The following is a 20,387-nucleotide window of genomic DNA, read 5'->3' as shown; positions in this document are numbered from 1 at the left end:
CCCGATTCTACGTTATGCTGACCTCACATCAGCTTTTGAGCATTAGCTTGACAAACAGTATGCCTGGTCAAAAACAATCAGCGATTGCGTGTGAGCGATGGATCTAAATGACAGTTTTTTGCGGTCAGATGCATTTGTATTTACACCCATTAGATGTCTAACTATTCGTTAGATTGTCGTTTATTATCATCAGTCAGAAGAGCTCAGTCTCCGTGGAAATAACTTTGCGTGCTGGGAAATTAATGCAGGTAAACAAGTCACTGTAGGTACAACGGTAATAATGCAAGCCTCGTATAAACAAGTGTAAAAATCTCTGTCAAAAACCTTGACATAAGGTCAGACTTTGTGTTTGTTTAATGATTTTGGCGTAAATAGTGTGTGTTACATGTTTTAATGTGAGACATGATCACAATTAATTGATCTCACAATTTTACAGTCTTGCAGTTCTAAATACAATTCTGCTCTTTCTGTCTGTCTGTCTGTCTGTCTGCCTCCCCCCTCTCTCTGTCTGTCTGTCTCCCCCCTCTCTCTGTCTGTCTGTCTGTCTGTCTGTCTGTCTGTCTGTCTGTCTGTCTCTTTCTTTCTCTTTCTTTCTCTCTCTCTCTCTATAGATTTGGATCCATTTTCTCTGAAATCCTGAAAAAAGAAAACTATGGGAAATCAGCTGGCAGGAATTGCTCCTTCACAGATATTGTCAGTTGACAGCTATTTCTCAGACATTCATGAATATGAATATGACAAAAGTCTTGGCAGCACCAGATTTTTCAAGGTGGCCAGGGCAAAGCACAGAGAAGGTTTAGTGGTGGTGAAAGTATTTGCCATTCAAGACCCCTCACTGCCGTTAACCAGCTACAAACAGGAGCTGGAAGAACTGAAGATCCGACTGCATTCCTGCCAGAATTGTTTACCCTTTCAGAAGGCCACACTTTCAGAGAAAGCCGCCATTCTTTTTCGGCAGTATGTTCGGGACAACCTATATGACCGTATCAGCACACGACCTTTCCTCAATAATGTGGAAAAGAAATGGATTGCATTCCAGATCCTTAATGCTGTGGACCAGGCTCATAAGTCTGGGGTGCGTCATGGGGACATTAAAACTGAGAATATTATGGTGACGAGCTGGAACTGGGTGTTGCTTACAGACTTTGCTAGTTTTAAGCCAACGTATCTGCCTGAGGACAATCCGGCAGATTTCAACTATTTCTTTGATACATCTCGAAGGAGAACCTGCTACATAGCTCCAGAGCGGTTTGTGGATGGCAGTATGTTTGCCACAGAGAGTGACCAGACAACACCACTAGTGGATCTCAGCAACAACAGCCAGAGGACCAGAGGAGAGCTCAAACAACCAATGGACATTTTCTCTGCTGGTAAATAAAAACAAAACAACTTTTTTATATATGTATATATACTTTGTTGAAAAGTATGTAAAGCATTTCACATCTTGTTTCTGTTTCTCAGGTTGTGTAATTGCAGAACTGTTCACAGAAGGGGTCCCGCTATTTGATCTCTCACAGTTGCTAGCTTATCGCAAAGGCCATTTTCAAACTGAACAAGTCCTGATGAAAATTGAAGACAAGAGTATCCGAGAGCTGGTATTTGGACTTATTTTTTACATATTCAACATTCACCAAGAGATATTATTTTCAGTACTCTGAATATGGCATTCCTTCAGTGTGTATGTATTTGTCACAGGTAGGCCAGATGATACAGCGAGAACCTGAAAAACGCTTGACAGCAGAGGAATACTTAAAACAGCAACGAGGCAAAGCCTTTCCTGACATCTTTTACAACTTTCTTCAACCCTACATGGCCCAGTTTGCTAAAGAGACCTTCCAGTCTGCAGATGAGCGAGTGTTGGTGATTCGAAAAGATCTGGAGAACATCCTCCATAACCTGTGTGGAGGCGGGCAGGCAGGAAAGTCTGAGATACAAGAGAAGGCTTCTCAGGAGATTGGATCAAGCAAAGAACATGGTCTAGTGATTCTGGTGTCAGTAATCACTTCCTGTCTGCAAAATCTGCGATTTTGTGATTCTAAGCTGGCGGCACTAGATTTGGTGCTTCATCTGGCCAGCAGGTTAAGTGTGGAAATCCTGCTAGATCGAATCACTCCTTACTTACTTCACTTCTGCAATGACTCAGTGCCTCGGGTCAGGGCAGAAGCTGTGCGCACACTGGCTAAAGTGCTGGCTCTGGTCAAAGAGGTGCCCCGTAATGATGTCAACATTTATCCAGAGTACATTCTGCCTGGCATTGCCCACTTGGCCCAAGATGAAGCTACAATTGTCAGACTTGCTTATGCAGGTAAGATAAATGAAAGCGATGCATACTCTGGGATTACTGAGAAGACACACTGAGAAGTCATGATGTTAACTAAACTGGTATGATTTTCTTCACTAGAAAACATTGCTCATCTGGCAGAAACAGCACTACGCTTTTTAGAGTTGGTGCAAGAGAACAATCTCAATTGTGAACAGGATGTAAATGGAGATGATGCAGAGGAATCTCTTCATCCCAATGAAAACTACGATTCAGGTACATGTCTATCAGTCATTTACTTTTCTATTAAAACAACAGAATTTCAAATATTAATTAGGTAATATACAGTTTGTTTATGTTATAAAAAAATCTTGTAATAAAAGAATACTTGTAATTTATTTTTTTTTATTAATATTGGTCTATAATATTGGTCTCACAGAGCTGCAGGCATTGCATGAGATGGTTCAGCAGAAAGTGGTGACACTCCTTAGTGATCCGGAGAACATTGTGAAGCAGACGCTGATGGAAAATGGCATCACACGTCTATGTGTGTTTTTTGGTAGACAGAAGGCCAATGACGTACTACTTTCCCATATGATCACCTTTCTAAATGACAAGAATGACTGGCATCTCCGTGGAGCTTTCTTTGACAGTATTGTGGGTGAGTTATTTATAAAAAACAGAACAGTCAAAGTTGCTTGATCATCTTGAACATGCCCTGAGAAAAGGTTACAGACTTAAATATGCACACCTTTCTCTACTTTTCGCAGGTGTAGCAGCTTATGTGGGATGGCAGAGCTCATCCATCCTAAAGCCTCTACTACAGCAAGGTCTGAGTGATGTGGAGGAGTTTGTCATCTATAAAGCTCTTAATGCTTTGACTTGCATGTGCCAGCTGGGACTCCTACAGAAAACCCACATCTATGAGTTTGTTGGTGACATTGGTAAGATAAACTGCTTATGTTTAGATTAACTTCTACACTGAAAATATATATGCTATGTGTCTGTATAACATGTAATAATATGTAACATTATGTGCATGTGTTGTCCTGCCAGCCCCTTTCTTGTGCCACCCCAATTTATGGATTCGTTATGGAGCTGTGGGATTCATAACTGTGGTTGCCCAACACCTAAACATCGCTGATGTGTACTGCAAGCTAATGCCACACCTTAACCCCTTTATTACGCAGCCTATTATACAGGTGGGATTGCAAATTAAAATTTCTTCTTAAAGGTAACAATTTGGGTTCTCATTTCACAGTGAAAATGTTTTTTTATTTGACAGATTGATAAGGAGATAGTACTTCTGAGTGTACTTAAAGAACCTGTAAGCCGCTCCATCTTTGACTATGCACTTCGTTCCAAAGACATTAGCAGCCTCTTCAGACACTTGCTGCTTCGGCAGAAGAAGCGTAATGGCTCCATCCCCGAGTGCCCCATTCCTGAAGATCCTGCTATTGCCCAACTTCTCAAGAAGCTTCTATCACAGGTGGATATGATTTATACAACAATGCTGGTTATTTAGAAAATACTAATGGTATATACAGTGGTCTATTAAAATCTGTGGAACTGGCTATGTATTAGACAGTAGAAAGAAGTTAGCAAGTATGAGAACTGGTTTATTATCATCATCCTCATTATCATTTGTCCAGTTAGTTCTGGAGTTCCATGCAGTACAATCTGAAGCTTTTTTTAAGTGTTGTCATAAAATAGAGCATGAGGATATAGGACCAATTATTCAGGTTCTAGTCTTTATGCATGGTGATGGATGAAATGTGTTGATGAAGGCTTCAGGGTCATTAACAGCTGTTAACTTTGTAAGGAAAGAACTGTTGTAGCCCCAAAACTGTACTAAGGCTTCTGTGTTCCTTCCTGGCATGTTAGCAGCAGATTCTCCATGAGGTATTTTAGTAACAGGTGTACCTCATCAGTTGTGCACTAACTTTGGATCAGTGTGAGGCAAAAGGATTAACACCCTTTTAATTTCTTATAGGGAATGACCGAGTCTGAGGAGGACAAACTCTTGGCTCTAAAAGACTTCATGCTGAAGTCTAGCAAGGCCAAAGCTAACATAGTGGACCAGACCCACATGAATGATGGGGCACAGAGTGGAGTTATTGAACTGGGCTTGCTGGGTATCACTGGACGTCAGGTGGATCTGATCAGACCAAAGCAGGAGTCTGAGGACAAAAGAGGTAGATAGCATGTTAAGCTTTAACATGTTATTAGTAATGATTACAGAATGCAGTATTACATGTAATGTTTTTTCTATTCCTTGCAGACTTCATCTCTACTGTTTCTGGTATATCATTTAGCTTTTAGTAACAATGGTTTTCTTTGTAATTAAAAATCCAGACTTATTGCTGACATGTTAGTTTATTTTGGCCATATGCATACTTATCTATTGAACTACATTCTGTCCCCCTTCTACCAGAAATATGCTGGTTAAAATCAACAGATTAATAAAGTTTTCTTGTTACAGCTTATATATTGCAGTAACCTGAAATTGGCTTATCAAAGGGCTGAACTGCATGCAAGTGAACCAATGAAATTACTAGCCAAAATGCAGTTAATGCTTTTTAGTATGGCATCGTCCACATCTTGTGGCATTTGGTACACCCTACAAGTCCTGTTCTGATCTACTGAGGCCCTGTATTTTCAATATAATTTTCTATATGACATGAATATAGCAGTTACCTAACTGATTTTACATTTAGTGCATAGTGTATGTTTTTACTGCATATAATTAGTGCAAGGGTACTCAGAGAGGGAATTTCAATCAAGAATGAATTCATTTTGTCTTAAAAAATAATAGTGTTGAAGTTTCATTGCAATATATAATGTTCTTTGAAATATAATTTGTTATACATCTTAAATGTGAAATTTCTATATTATCATTATACACTCACTGACCACTTGCTATCAGCTTGAAGCAGTTCTTCTCTGACTTCTCTCATCAAGGCATTTCTACTTGTATATCCACCACTAACTGGATGTTTTTTCTTTTTGAAATGTTTGAAATACACAAACCAGCCAATTTGACATCCACAACAGTCATTATTCAGTTGTTTAATGTGAACATTTGCTGTGGATAAGGGGGTTTGCCAAATGCCATTTAAATGTAATATTCACATGAACCGATGACCTGAATTTGTGCTTTGCCACTGCTGTTACACTATTGGCTGATAATCACTCGCTGATAATTGACAGTCAAATGAGCAAATGTCCTTTCCTGGTCATTATGTGTATATTACCCTTGTGTGTCAACAACCTGAAATATACAGAATATGTCGAGAAAAGAATTAAAATCCAAAGTTGGGTAAAACTGTCTTTTTTCTTTCGCTTTTTTTATCAGCTCGTAAACACACAAAGCAAGACTCAAATTTAAATGAAGAGTGGAAGAGCATGTTCGGTTCTCTCGACCCTCCCAGCTCTGCGCCAGCTCTGTCGACGGTACCTACTGTTCTACTTGCAAGCGGTGCTGGGGAACCCAACGGGACTCTGGCGGGAGGGCGTCTGCAATCAGAGAGTTCCTCCCAGACTCTTAACCTCCCTCATGTTCCATCCTCAGCTCAGGTCGACTGCTAAGCCGACTACACACTATCTCTCCCTGCCTCCCTCCGTTTTCTCTACATCTTTTTGTTACTGTTTCTTTGCTTTTATTAATCCCTGTTTTAGCATTCTTTCCATGCTCCATAGACACATGCTTCTCATGTTTTTCCTTATAACCTTTATCCATGTGCCATAAACATATCACCATTTTATTGCTTAACTTAACAAAACTCTTAAAGTCCTCCTTCATTTTCTGTCTCTACACTAGATGCCGGAAGGTGGAGGCATTCAGACCCGGAAAGCCACAGCGACCCCCGCAGTTCAGGTAGCGCAGTCAGTGAGTGGCGCATCTACCTACCAGCGGCGCGTGACTACATGCAAAGCTGAGCTTCAGCAGCTAGTGCAGCAAAAGAGGGAGCAATGCAATGCAGAGCGCATGGCCAAGCAAATGATGGAGAGTGCGGAGTGGGAGAGCAGACCTCCATTGCCAGGTTTAAAGCCGAATCTATTCTTTCTGACATTACATCTGGGATTCTTTAGCTGAGACTTTTACATGTCATGAAAGTCAGCCACAATAAATAGCAGAGAAGAATGAATAACACATTAAATAGAGAGCAGATGCTTCCTCGGAAATCCCACCATATTTCTGACGGCTAACACGTTGCAAAATATATTGCTCTTCCTTATTTCCTAGATTTATTAAGTTAGATGTTTTGATGAGGTTTTTTTTTTTTTTTTTTAGCATTGCAATAAAACAAAATGATTTATTTCTACAGGTTGGCATCCTAAAGGCCTGTTAGTGGCTCATCTCCATGAACATAAGTCAGCTGTGAACCGTATTCGAGTGTCTGATGAGCACTCTATCTTTGCTACATGCTCCAATGATGGAACTGTGAAGATTTGGGACAGTCAGAAAATGGAGGGCAAGACAACAACCACAAGGTAGATTAACATTATATAGGACCTTGGACTTGAAACCTATATAGGATTTTGGGATTTCATTCATTCAAATACAAAAATCTTGCTATTGCATACTTTTTGTGGAAGACTTTTTTGTGAAATGTTTTGGGCTGTGTTTTTCATTCATGAAGTCACAGCTGCAAATGCACACATTCACATAAAATTCAAGTTTGAACTTCTCAAACTACACAATGCACATTAAGAGCTTGTCTTTCAGCTACTGTGAGATGGTTCTTACTGTGACTCCCAGAACAAGCAGCTGTCAGTGCATCCACAATATGTTGTTTTATATCTTTACTTATTTTTTGGTAGCAAAAGCAGCACATAACCTATAACCTAATGAGCTAGTCACCAAACTCCAACTAAATCGCTAACATATAAACTCCGGTTAAAGTGAAAATTGTTACTCTTCTGTGAATTCGGTTGCTTTCTACATGCCTATTTGTAGCCCTACGGCTGACACCTAGCTAAAATGAAAAGACTAGCTTGCAGCTAAAATATTGTGTAGAGATCAACAATAATGCCTGGTAACAATTTTTTGATTAACTGATTTGTGTCCACTGTGTATTTTGGGGATGCATTTATTTCCAGTGATTTCAGAAAAGCGTAACAGATATTGCATCATCGGGTAGGCGTGGCCTATTTGATCATCTAACCCTAACCCTAACCGTAGTTTTTGGTTGTTTATTTGTTTTCTAAAATAAATCTTCCTGTATGACTGTTTTGTCCTTCGTAGTATGCTATTTTGTTTTTTTTGAAAGATGGCGTTTTTCCAAGACCTCCGGAAACACAGCCACTTTACATCGTGGTAAAGAAGCTTTGGAATTTAGTGAAGGCTGTGTATTTTGTTCACTAGCTTGAACAGATATTGTTAGCCACACAAAAAACAAATCAGGCAAGACTCTCTCTCTCTTGTTTGATTGCATCTCCTGCCAGTCACAGTGAAGTCTGACTTCTTGCTTGGATAAGGTTGCAGTAATGTGACATATTTGCGCTGGTGTATGATATATGTGGACAGATTTCCTACCATTTCTGACCAAATCTCTGATACAGCTTTGACTGTTAAATACTATATGATAATTCTCAAGCAACTTGCAAACATAATATTTTCCTCTTCTGACTCAATAATCATGTTTAATTGATTATTTTTTTATTTAAATAAAAGAAAGTTAAAGAACATTTTCCCTGTGGTTGTCATTGAGCATTGAATGTTTTGGCTTGTTTAATTGCTATTCCATTTTCCACACTTGTCTTTTAGGTCAGTGCTCACGTATTCACGTATCGGCGGGCATGTGAAAACCTTGACCTTCTGTCAAGGGTCACATTATCTTGCTGTTGCTTCAGATAACGGCTCCATTCAGCTCCTTGCAGTTGAGGCCCACAAACCACCCAAATCCCCCAAAGTGCAGCCATGTCAGACCAGGTAAGTAATATCAACTGTAATAGGGATTCAATATTTAAAATTAGGTTGGAGATTTTAAAGTTCAGATAAGACTAATTTGGCAATGAATTTCATTTGCCATGAAAACACTGCGCAGATATGAGGGGGTTATCAAGGCTCAATTGCATTCCAGATGTGTAATAACAGTTGTAGACCCTATGACAGATCCGATCCGATTTAACGCACCTTTTAATAAATCTGTTAACCATTTTCAATGCTGTTTGCAGGTTCCTGGACTTGAAGGAAGATGGCTGTGTAGTGGATATGCATCATTTTAATTCTGGGGCTCAATCTGTGCTAGCCTACGCTACAGTGAATGGCTCTTTAGTGGGATGGGACCTGCGCAGCAACACCAATGCTTGGACTCTCCGCCATGATCTGCGCCTTGGCCTCATCACTTCCTTTGCCGTGGACATGCACCAATGCTGGTTGTGTGTGGGTAAGCACTCTTAAATGTACACCTTTTTGTTTTGTTTTGTTTTGTTTTTAATTACTGTAATACAGAGTCCCATTTAATTTTTTTTTACTAAGGTTCATGTGAATCTGTTTGTTTAAAGGTACCAGTAATGGAACAATGGCTTGTTGGGATATGCGATTTCAGCTGCCAATCTCCAACCACTCCCATCCAGCCCGAGCTCGAATCAGACGTCTGCTTATGCATCCCCTTTATCAGTCCTCGGTGATAACAGGTGAGGTACTTTATATAATTATGTATTTAAAGTAATTTTTTAATGCAACAGGGCAGTGATGAGGGGCAAAAAACCCAGAAAATGTTAAGTAAATATAAAAAAGTGACCGTAGAAAAAACACATTTTGACAATTCTGTAAATATTTATGCTTTACCAATGACTTTGCCAGAAGTGAAAATCAACACAGGGGGTTTAAGAAAACAGACTAGACTTGTGAGTCTTGTTTACTACCAGGAAAAATTAACAGAAAAGTTTAACAAGATATTAAGCAAATGGAAAGCAGAAATGAACAAGTTGTGAAAGATACTCTGTGGAGAGTAAACAGAAACAAATCAATGTGGACTTTGCAATAAATATGTGTTAAAAAAAGCAGGAAAAAAAAAAAAAAAGAAACTTTAACCTGCCAGTGCAAGCCACTGTGAACAGACCGATACTGTCTGAAAGAATCTTCTTCTATAGTAGCGACCTAGAAATGCAATGAACAGACTTTGAAATCTATTAGTTAACTGTATGCCCCAAAACATTTTTGTTGAATAGGCATAGTTCTGATCTTAGAAATTTGAATTTTCTGTAAAATATTTTCGTACTGTACAAAAAACTTTGTTTGTCCATAGCCGATGAAAATAATAATTTTGCTGCTGTGTTGTTCAGCTGTCCAAGGAAACAATGAGGTGTCAATGTGGGACATGGAGACAGGAGACAGGAAGTTTACTCTATGGGCTAGCTCTGCTCCACCTCTCTCAGAGATGCAGGCATGTAGCAACTCTTCTTTCATACCTACAAAATGTTAGTCATCTGCCAGATTTTTTAGATTCACCTCTTTTGGCTTTCAGAATTGCTTTATTCAACTCTACAGGTTGAAGGATACTTTGTGCTAAACATTTATACCATGCAAATGCATGATTGTGTTGTAAATAAATCTGCACAGATACCTGATTGTGTACATCTAGAAATTATGCTGGCACAAAAGCAAAAACTTCATAGAACTATTTAGTAAGAAAACACGTGCCTTGTGATATCTTGCATTGCCAAGCAATCCACATGATTGTAGAAAAACCGTAGCCAGTGGGGTGAAAATATTTCAGATTCGTATGGCATGCTGTTTAGATACAGTAGAAAGTTAGATAGAAAGTCTGATGAGTGTCATAGGCCCTTTTGTTTGGTAGAAAAACATTCCTCACATCATTATATTCTACCACCAGCCTGTACTGTTCACGTGTAACAGGATAGCTCTTGGACAGCCTGATAAGGCATTTTCTCTAGTGTTGCTGCTTTGATATTTTACTACAACACACTCAGCATAGTATTTCTATTAGTGACAAAATCCAACTGGGTTTTGTGTTATAGCCATCCCCTCATAGTGTCCATGGAATATACTGCAGCCCTGCTGATGGTAACCCTCTCTTACTCACGGCTGGATCAGACATGAGAATAAGGTATGTCTAATCACACTATTTAGTTCTTTTAAAATTCTTATAAAAATTTTAGAACATTTTTATTTAAGTTCTTAAGGTAGTTCTCACATATGAAACACACTCTTAGAGTAAGGTACAAAATGGAATGGCTGGAAAACAGTGCTTTTCTGTCAATATAAGATGTTGTGATTATTATCCAGTATTACAAATGTTCTTTTCAGATTCTGGGACCTTGCATACCCAGAAAGGTCATATATTGTTGCTGGTGGTGCCAATGACTCCTTACACTGTCCTTCTGTATTCTACAACCGCAAGATTATAGAGGGGACTGAAGTAGTACAGGTTTGATTCTTTGATTTTTTTTTTCTTTATCGTCTCTGTCATTTATTGTATTGCCATTCTTTTATGAATATAAAAACATCCACCATTCTGTATTAATAGGAGATTCACAGTAAGCAAAAGGCCGGTGCCACAGAGGACGCCCCGCGCCGAGGTCCAGAGTCCTTGCCTGTGGGCCACCATGACATTATTACTGACATTGCCACCTTCCAGACAACCCAAGGCTTCATTGTCACCTCCTCTAGAGATGGTATTGTGAAAGTCTGGAAGTGAGAACACCCAATAATGCCACCTATGTGGAAGTCACATAATGATAATGTGCAATAGATGTCAATGTTATCATCATTTATGCTATTTAATATGATTACTATTTCAAGTTAAATATGCGTTTCAATTGTCATGCGTATATGCACATTGTAAAAGTTAATATCTTGCATTGTAATTAGACACAGGCATATTAGCTATATACATTGTTTTAGTGTACATTCGTGAGCAAATGATTTTGATCATCAGTATTATGCAATAAAGATTTAGGGTAGATGTCTTTCTTTAACAGTGTCTTTATATCTACAGCTTAATGTGAATCAGACAGAAATTTTGTCACTTTGCTATTAGATCATAGAAACATTAATTTCTTGCCTGATCAAATTAAACTAATCACATTTCATATTCAGTGGGATTTTTTGTGAATAGAGCAAATGTTCTGAATTGTGCCTTGTGTGAGTGCAATCTGACATATTAACCAAAAAGATTTGGAATCTAAAATGAAAAAAAAAATTGTTTGAAATGATGCAACCTTTAAGCTATTAAAAAATATGTCGAAGCATTGACAATTCAGCAGAATGACTGGAAAATAAGGGGCTCAATATTACTTCTGGGTAGGAGATCACTAAAATCTTTTTTTTTTCCCCAGTTAACTGGATAAAACACTGTCTAACAGATTTCTCCCATGGTATCTCCCCAATGGGATGGCTTACATTTTCTAAATTAAGTAAGAGCACTATTAAAGTATCATACTTCCACAAACAAGCATTAGATAATACAACTTTAAAAATTAACATTTGTACACCAAGAGTGGCATGACAACAGTTGATATTTTTGACATATTCGTACTTCTTATATAAAAATACTTGTGATTATTTAACCCACTGAATTCATGCATGTAGCAAAGGCACACTTCTTACTCTTTATTGTAACAGGTATATTTGATAGACTCATAATTGGAAATAGAGATATCTTTAACACAATGTACAATTTTAAATATACAGTGGATTCAGAAAGTTCAGAACTCTATAACGTTTTTCAATTTTGTTATGTTGCAGCCTGATAATACTACTGTTCAAATTAATTTTTTTCTTATTAATCTAACTATATACAGTCATGTTAAAAAATTAGGACACTCTATTAAATATTCACTTCTTTATAAAGAAATGTCAACATATCAATTTCTGATCTTGTTTTAATTTGTGCCTGCAGATGAAAGTAATGTAATTGCTTGTAAACAACAAAAAAAAAAATCACTTTTCACTTATTAAACAAAAGAAATCAACAAAATGAGTATTTAGACTTAGAAAACTAAGACTCTAATAGGTAGTATTAACCCCTTTGGCTGAAATAACCTCAATGAAACGTTTCTTGTAGCCATCAGAATCAGAATCAGAACCAGGTTTATTGGCCAAGTGTGTTGACACACAAGGAATTTGGTTCCAGCTGTTTGTGACTCTCAAAGGTACAAACATAAATAACACTGTACTATACATGTACCAGTTTCTAACATCAACTGGAAGAAATTTCTTTAAGAATCTTGCAGTATGCTCGTGGGGTAAATTTGCTTGGACCGCCTGACCTGGCCATGTTGGCAGTTTCAAATGTTCTCCACTTGTAAATGATTTATATATATATATATATATATATATATATATATATATATATATATAAATCATATATATATATATATATATATAAAATGACAAACTGAAAACAAATTTATCGAAATCTCTGTAAATTTATTACAAAGAAAAAACTGAAATATCATGTTACATAAATAAGCATCTTGAATGTCATTTCTAGAATTCTGTTTTCATTGTGGGGTACTGAAGGTGGATTAATGAGGAAAAATGTGTAGTATCAGGCTGCAACATACAATTTTAAATTTAAAAAAGTTAAGTGGGTCTGAATACTTTCTGAATCTACTGTATATATTATGTAATATAAACTTGAATTAATATTTATTCACTCATTTACAGTAACCACTTTATCATGTTCAATGCCTCACATTGCTGATTTCATAAAGGCAGGGTAAAATCATCTCTGTTTTCTTGTCATAGAAAAACCTGTCCTTGGAAAAATAATTGAAAATGTATGAAAATGAAATGTTATTTACAGTTGGAAAAAAAAGTGTCCACACAAAACCTGTTATAAATCTATATTGTGTATTCAGTAATGAAGGAACACTTTTGAAACAAAAACTATATGGCATGTAATGCAACTACATCAGGTAATATTTACATTTACATTTACAGCATTTGGCAGATGCCCTTATCCAGAGCGACATACATAAGTGCTTAAATCTCTAACATTGGATACATTAATACTGGTTCACTAGATTACATACCTAAGATACCATGACTTTAAAACATTTGTGCAAAGTTACAATGAAAAAGTTTCAAAGGTTTTTATTTATTTATTTATTTTTTATTGTAAATACAAAAGATAAGGAAAGAAGTGCTAGTTGAAGTGTTTCCTGAATAAGTAGGTCTTCAACCACCGTTTGAAAATAGCCAGTGACTCAGCTGTCCGGACCTCTATATGGTATGATGTGTAATAAAGTTAGTTCACTGAGCCTGTGCAAATGGCTAACTACATACAGTAGAAAGGTTGCAGTGTTCTGGGTTGCCTGTTTTACTCTCTTTTCAATGTTACCATGGTGTTTGGTTATACGTGGCTTCTGCTTGTTCTACTTACTTGTTTATTCTACTGACACCTGTTTCTCATTGACTATGTTGCAGTGTATTTGCTGCATTACTACACTATATTATTTAGTGTTTATCATTCCCTATGTTTTTGCCACTTACCTGTAGCTTCCTTTAAATGGGAATTTGTTACTTTACACTATGTTGTCTGCCATTGTTTTTTTTTTATCTCCTTGTATTTCCACAGAAATCGGGGGATTACAGAAAATTCCTGCATTTATTTACTTACAAACAAATATAAATCAAATATAAAGGTGAAAGGTTAACAAGAATATATCTGACTAATTAACTAGCATCATAAAAGGGAACACGAATCAGGAAAAAAAAACTTGTAGTGTACTAATTGCCTTATTTCTTTTCATCCAATCTGAGACATTTACAAGAACATAAAAAAAGTGAGCAAATATGACTTTTTTTTCTGGCAGTGTACTAAGGTTGTATTAAAGATGGCCTGATTAGTCATCAGTACAACTAGATCTCATTGAATCAAATTGTAATGCACACTGCATTTTACAAGAAAACTGTAATGTTCACTATGGGTCTATCAAATGATTCAGGCATGTAGTAGCAGCTCTTTTTTTTTCACATGCTCATAAATCTGTAATAATCTTTTATTGTCTTAAGACTGAACTACTGCAAAGTTAATCAGTTGGTGGTAATGAACCCCAGATGAATCACTGGTTTTTAAATCATGTCTACAGACTACTATCTCTTCTTGAATTTAAATTAGCATGTTGTTATTAAAAATAATCTTTAAAAAGGCTTTTTCTTCATACTATGTTAATCTCCCCAAGAAGATGCTGTTTAGACTGATAGCACTCTTTGTCTTTGAATTACTGACCCAGTATGAGAATGTGTTTATAGATAGCCTGTAAAGTGCTTCTATAATTCCCATGATTATAATGCCATAAATGTATGCTTATGCACTAACAGTTTACTTACAGATTTACTTAAAATCAACTTACTTGATTTTAAAAGACGGCACTAATAATGATTTAGCTATAGATGTACAGGTATGTCCATCTACTGCTATAAAACATCATCCCTCCCCAGCTTCAGGCATAATGACCAAGGAAGGCAAGTCACAGCCGATCAACAGAGAGTGAAATAGGTGAGTGAGTAAATGAGTCTAATGTACTGTAAAAAATACTGCAAAAGGAAAAAAAAATCCAGTTATTTTCCAATAAACAACTATTTATTAATATCATTTATGTATATATTTTAAATCACTGCATTGAATTAAATGAAATAAAATTACAAAGCGTTTACTTGAACATACTATTCATTTGTGTAAATTGTATATATCTGAGAAATATTCACAAGGAAACTTGATACTAAAATAAAGAGAGGCAGCAGTCCTTTTAGTTTTTTCATGACTTTAGTGATATAAAAGACAGACATATATAATATGTAAATATATTATAAATATAAATATTAGTTAAAAGGATACATATGGCATTTTGAGAGAAAATGCAAAAGAAAAAAGTAACATTTAAATTGTTTAGACCTTAAATGCCACTGAATTTTTGGGTCTGTGAACAGCACCAAAAAACTTTCTTTTAGTGTAATATTTTAGTGTACCACATGTTTGCAATTAGAGTGTGTGTGCCCTGGGATGGGTTGGCACTCCATCCATGGTGTATCCTGCCTTGATGCCCGATGACGCCTGAGATGGGCACAGGCTCCCCGTGACCCTAGGTAGCCCGGATAAGCGGTAGAAAATGAATGAATGTTTGCAAGTAGGCAGTAGGTGTTGTGCAGAGAATTCCAAGCCCTAGTTCTAGGTGTTGTCCTTGTTGATAGCCTAAACAGACTGGGGGATGCTCCTCATTCTCTTAGTGTTGGCCTTTAGGCTCACAAAGTGCTTCCTTAACCTCAGCAGAGAGAAGAGCCCATTGTTAGGATAGCTCAATCCAGGCTCCACTTTTTGTAGATTGATAGCCTGTCAGGGAGCTCAGTGCAGAATTTAGGCTCAGCTGATTGCCCCTCCCTTTAAGTAGAGTCTACACTGCGTATCCTGTTTTTGCAAGATATATTTCTGTTTGAAATTACTGTTACTGAAGTATTCACTACATTTAAACTTCCATGTACTGTAACTCAAAGCTTCCTGGTAGCTAACATTCTTCCCCTTTTTCTACATTACAACCAGTGACACCCAGTACCCACTTTGTCTTTTCAATGTCAACAAAATAGCAAGTATACAATAATATATTTTAAATAAATACATGTACATTTTTCATCTTTAATACCCAATTTATCTTGTCAGCATCAATGTGGGTCAAGAACCCACCGCTGTAAAGCTGTAACAACTCAGGAGATTTCACACTAGCTCAAGATTTGATGCCAGTTTATCGCAGGGCACCATGCACACATTCATTGATACAGTTATTCACACTTGGGACAACGTAGTGCAACTGGAACAGCTAAACAAAATCCATGCAAACACATGTATTTTAAAAAATTTATGAAAAGTAAATGGAAAACTTGTAACCTGTAACCTGTTCTCAGGATCCAACCCCAAAAGCCTGAAGCTCTGAGACATACAACACTAATTTCAGAAAAAGGCAAAAAGATGATTTTTACCAGCTAAAATAATAGATGCTTAGAGATACTTGTGTCTACATGGACCTTTTGTTCAAAAATGCATGGACTTCCCCTACAATTAAATTAAAACTTGGACCAAGAGGCAAGACTGGTCAACTTTTTCCAGGCACTTCTGTGCAGTCAGTCTCATTTCCAGACACTTGTGCAGTCAGTCTTATAAACTCATGCCAGCCTGAACCCCACCTTTTTAGTCTTTTTTATGCCAATCAGTTAAAATTTTACTGAAATCCTTTTCCTATTTCAACATAGCAGTGGACGCATCTGTTTCCATTTGTTGAGTTGTGCTTTACATTCATTTTTATTATCTTGTGCTTAAGAATATACAGACTAAATGCCCAAAGAAATATTTTATTCCAGGAAAACGTAGGACACGTTATATCACAAAATATTATTTTTTAATATAAATTTAGTAGAATTACAGATTTTATCATTCTGAGTGCCACGTGCTCTATAAACAAATTCTGGAAGGAATAATGAAGCTCTTCTCAAAATGCACAGACAACCCACAGAAAAATAGTAGTTTTGAAATTGTTGCCCTGCCAAAATAAAGCCAAACATGGTAAAGTGAAAAGAATGAAGGAATGTTTAGTGTAGCTAGAAAGTTTAATTATTCTAGGTCCTGATCATTTGTGCTGTATCACTATTATTAGAAAAATGAGAACCCTAAAGGTTTCTTTAGTAGTCCCTCTGGGGAATAAAAGTATTCATTTTAATTTCAGTGTAGCAATAAGTACATCAATTAAAGTGTTATATGTTTTTCCTAAAATTCTAACAATGTATGAATTTATCAAGGTCTAAATAATGTGGTCTCAATTTAAAACAGAGAATATGGAATTATGGAAATAGATTTGATTCACAGGTTTTAAATATATATTGTGATCACTTCTTTTAAGAAACTAGTGCATGATGAAACTCATATAATAAATCACATCAATTTTACAGTGGATATAAAAAGCCTATATGCCACTTTTAAAACTGTAGTTTTTTTGTGATAAAGAATGAAACCATGATAAATCATCTCAGATATATTACCAGCTTTAATGTGTTGTAGCAATCAACAACATTTAACTAAAAAAATTTTTTTTTTAAACAGACAAATTGCGTCTAAAGGGAAAACAAGTACCTGAGCAGAATGTGTGGACAAAAATGGCCGAATCATTCTAATGTTGTAGAAAAGAAACCGACATGTGCCTGTCACATTAGCAACAAGCAAGGAAAAGGACAGTTGATTGTCCATGGATATCCCAAGGTTGCAAACTGTGACTGAAGGGGAGATCAGATTGTTATGCAGTGATATTGCAGGATCATAACCTGAGGATTAATCACCTGGGATGATCAGCAGTTCAGTTTTGCTATGATTGAGCTTCAACTGATAAGCCGTCATTTACGATATGTCTGCCAGACATACTGAGATCCGAACAGAAGCTGCGGCATCTGAGGGTGGGAAAGAGAAGATAAGTTGTGTATCATCAGCATAGCAGTGGTAAGAGAACCTGTGTGAGGAAATATCTTTACTAAGAGAGTGAGTATAACATAAGAGTAGTTTTATAGAGACATCCAAAAGGGCTGTTTCTGTTGAATGTGCTGCTTTAAAGCCAGACTGGTTGGGATCTTGGAGGTTGTTCTGTGAGACATAGGCAGACAGATTATAGACGGGGCAGAAGGTCTCGCCAGATGGTCTGGAGCATAGTGGACGGGACTGGATCCAATGGGCAGGTGGTAGGATTGCAAGACCGGATGAGTTGTAAAATCTCTTCTGCTGCTACGGTTGAGAAATGTGACAATGAAGGAGTAGAGGAATCCTGACTGTTCGATGTAGGTACAGTCTAGGCAGAAGTGAAGGTCCTGCAGATTTTCTCAATCTTCTCGTAGTAAAAAGAAGCAAAGCCTTTTACAGGGGTTGAATAGAGAAGAGAAGATGTTGTGGAGCTTACGAGGGTCTTGTGATGAAGCTTTTCCTTGTAGAAGGAAGTCTTGTCAGAAGACATGCCTGAAGAGAACATGGCTATAAGTGTATGGTAAGAGTCAAGATCTGTATCAAGTTGTGATATCTTCCACTTTCTCTTAGATGATCTTAGCTCTCTTTTATTGTTGCAGAACACATCTGAAAGCCAAGGAGCATAACAAGAAGTCTTCAGCAGTCTTGCAGGTATTGTCTAAATAGATTTGTATTTGGGGCTATCCATGAGTGAGTCTGCTTATCCTGACTTTTCTATGCAAAATATTTTGTGTATTAGACTGTAACTGTATATGCATTTATATAGTTTATTATTACCCTTGTCAAAAAATTATAATGAAAGTTCAATATGTCCTGATTTTTAAAATCTTATAAGAAGTCCTCATGTATTTTAGTGGAAATAATGTGAAATTATAGTGGGTCCTTGGGAATTTTAAAATTGTAATTAAAATTAGATTAATGGCATTTGCTATTTTAGAATTTAAAAAATGTAGAGTATTTTACTGCTACTGGTTTCTTAAAAATAATGTGCTATATCTGACAGAAATGTTAAGAGTAATTTGGTGGTATGCTGTTTCTGCAGATTTTTTTAGACAGAAACTAAAATCTACTAAGCCTGTAGTAAAAACATTGAAGAGATGGACCAGTGAGGCAAGGCAGGCAAATTTTTGACTGCACTGATTGGAGTATCTTTGAGGCTGGAACTGACAGCCTGGATGAACTGACTGACACTGTGACATCTTACATCAGTTTTTGTGAAGACGTGTGTGTGCCAACCAAATCCTTTCTCAAATTCAGTAACAAGAAGTCATGGTTCACAGTAAAACTGAAAAAACTTTGACATGCCAAGGAAGATGCAGGCCAGGAACTTACTGACAAAAGAGATCAGAATAGCCAAGAGAAGCTACTCTGCAAAGAGGTACAACAACCCTGCATCGGTGTGGAAAGGCCTGAAACCGGGCAGGAAAACTCACAACTGACCCTTCACACCCTGGACACAATCTCTTTCAGCTCCTGCCTTCCGGCAGGCGCTACGGAACCTTTCTTACTGCCTGAACAGTTTCTTTCCCCAGGCAATCACCCTGATTAACAACTCATCATAATTATATTCCCTGCTTCACAGCATAAGTACTGCATTATCAGAACTGTCAGTCATCACATCATCCATATATGTTAAACACACTACTGCTGCTGCATATTGCACAAAAAGCATAATATTGCACAATACGGTTATTGCACTAACATGCACTTCTCACATTTTATGTACATAACTGATCAGTCATATGTTCTGTATTCATATTTAATACTGTCTATTGTATCACATCTGCCCAGTCTGTATGATCTTGTCTTGTATAGTATAGTGTTATTTATATCTGTACTTTTGTGAGTCACAAACACCTGGAACCAAATTCCTTGTGTGTGTCAACACACTTGGCCAATAAACCTGATTCTGATTTTAAGCAATTCCATTGGTAAGTGTGGCATGTGGTTGTGCCAGTAGGCAGATGTGGTGGATGATTCTCACCTGTGATTATTCACAGTCTACTTATTTGTGTCTCTTTGGGCTTTCAGGGACTTTCCCAACTCCTTAGTAAGCGAGAGACAGATGAGCGGGGCGAAAACTGAAGTTTAAAAAATAGTTTTCTATTGAATTTTGAAATTGTGCTGAAAGGCACAGACTGACTCTTTGTCTTTTTTGGTCAGTACCCCAAATACTGCCCTCGCTGCTGCTACACTCCCATGTTGTTTATGATGTTACTGAAGGTGGCCAAGCACAAAGCACAAGTGTTGTACATGTTGCAAGACATCATTAAAAACGTACTATTTATTTAGTTTAAAAAAACGCATTGGAAAGTGTACCTTTAGCATGCTGAAAAATGGCACAATAATTCTCATATACACATGAATAGATAACCAAATGCATCCCATTAAAAATTTGAAAAAAAAAAAAAGTTCCTACAGTTCTATAAAACAGTTCCCCTTCAATACGCTTATCCTTAACCCAAGAATGGTTCTAATATATGATATAAATTATATTCTGGTGGAATTATTTTGGAATTTTTGCTATTGTATTATATAATTTATAAAATATATTTATAATATCATAATGTACCCTCCTTCAATACAAAATCATGTGTGGTTTTAAGTTTCATTTGCACTATTTAACTGAAGATATTAAAGCTTGATTGTAGATTTAC

At 36.9% G+C, this 20,387-nt stretch overlaps 1 protein-coding gene across 4 annotated transcripts; it reads left to right on the top strand.

The window, feature by feature from the left end:
• Nucleotides 1-25: 25 nt before the first annotated feature.
• pik3r4 (phosphoinositide-3-kinase, regulatory subunit 4) lies at nucleotides 26-11,323 on the top strand. 4 transcript variants are annotated; one of them, XM_047811552.1, is made up of 21 exons: nucleotides 26-248; nucleotides 612-1,370; nucleotides 1,462-1,595; nucleotides 1,696-2,305; nucleotides 2,402-2,536; nucleotides 2,700-2,921; nucleotides 3,031-3,204; nucleotides 3,317-3,462; nucleotides 3,546-3,749; nucleotides 4,254-4,455; nucleotides 4,542-4,562; nucleotides 5,616-5,713; nucleotides 6,081-6,303; nucleotides 6,589-6,754; nucleotides 8,031-8,195; nucleotides 8,441-8,652; nucleotides 8,771-8,902; nucleotides 9,554-9,654; nucleotides 10,250-10,338; nucleotides 10,539-10,659; nucleotides 10,759-11,323. In XM_047811552.1, exons 2-21 carry the CDS (start codon nucleotides 653-655, stop codon nucleotides 10,927-10,929), a joined length of 4,044 nt encoding a protein of 1,347 aa, XP_047667508.1. In that variant the 5' UTR covers nucleotides 26-248; nucleotides 612-652; the 3' UTR covers nucleotides 10,930-11,323. The 4 variants fall into 4 exon arrangements, with proteins under 4 accessions (XP_047667508.1, XP_047667507.1, XP_047667509.1 ...); XM_047811551.1 differs by having other exon boundaries at nucleotides 5,616-5,836; XM_047811553.1 differs by lacking the exon at nucleotides 4,542-4,562.
• The last annotated feature ends 9,064 nt before the right edge of the window (nucleotides 11,324-20,387 follow it).

The sequence above is a fragment of the Tachysurus fulvidraco genome, chromosome 3 (genome assembly GCF_022655615.1).
Source record: "Tachysurus fulvidraco isolate hzauxx_2018 chromosome 3, HZAU_PFXX_2.0, whole genome shotgun sequence".
In the NCBI taxonomy this organism is placed as follows: domain Eukaryota; kingdom Metazoa; phylum Chordata; class Actinopteri; order Siluriformes; family Bagridae; genus Tachysurus; species Tachysurus fulvidraco.
The sequence above is the reverse complement of the archived record's forward strand: the minus strand, read 5'-3'. Positions and strand labels throughout refer to the sequence as shown.

What these genes read in the sequence shown, in the direction of transcription:
- pik3r4 (XM_047811551.1), top strand. Translation starts at nt 653, where the DNA reads ATGGGAAATCAGCTGGCAGGAATTGCTCCTTCACAGATATTGTCAGTT. An exon ending in TCAGTCCTCGGTGATAACAG is followed by an intron (nt 8,903 to 9,553) that starts GTGAGGTACTTT and finishes TGTGTTGTTCAG; the next exon opens with CTGTCCAAGGAAACAATGAG. An exon ending in GGATCAGACATGAGAATAAG is followed by an intron (nt 10,339 to 10,538) that starts GTATGTCTAATC and finishes TGTTCTTTTCAG; the next exon opens with ATTCTGGGACCTTGCATACC.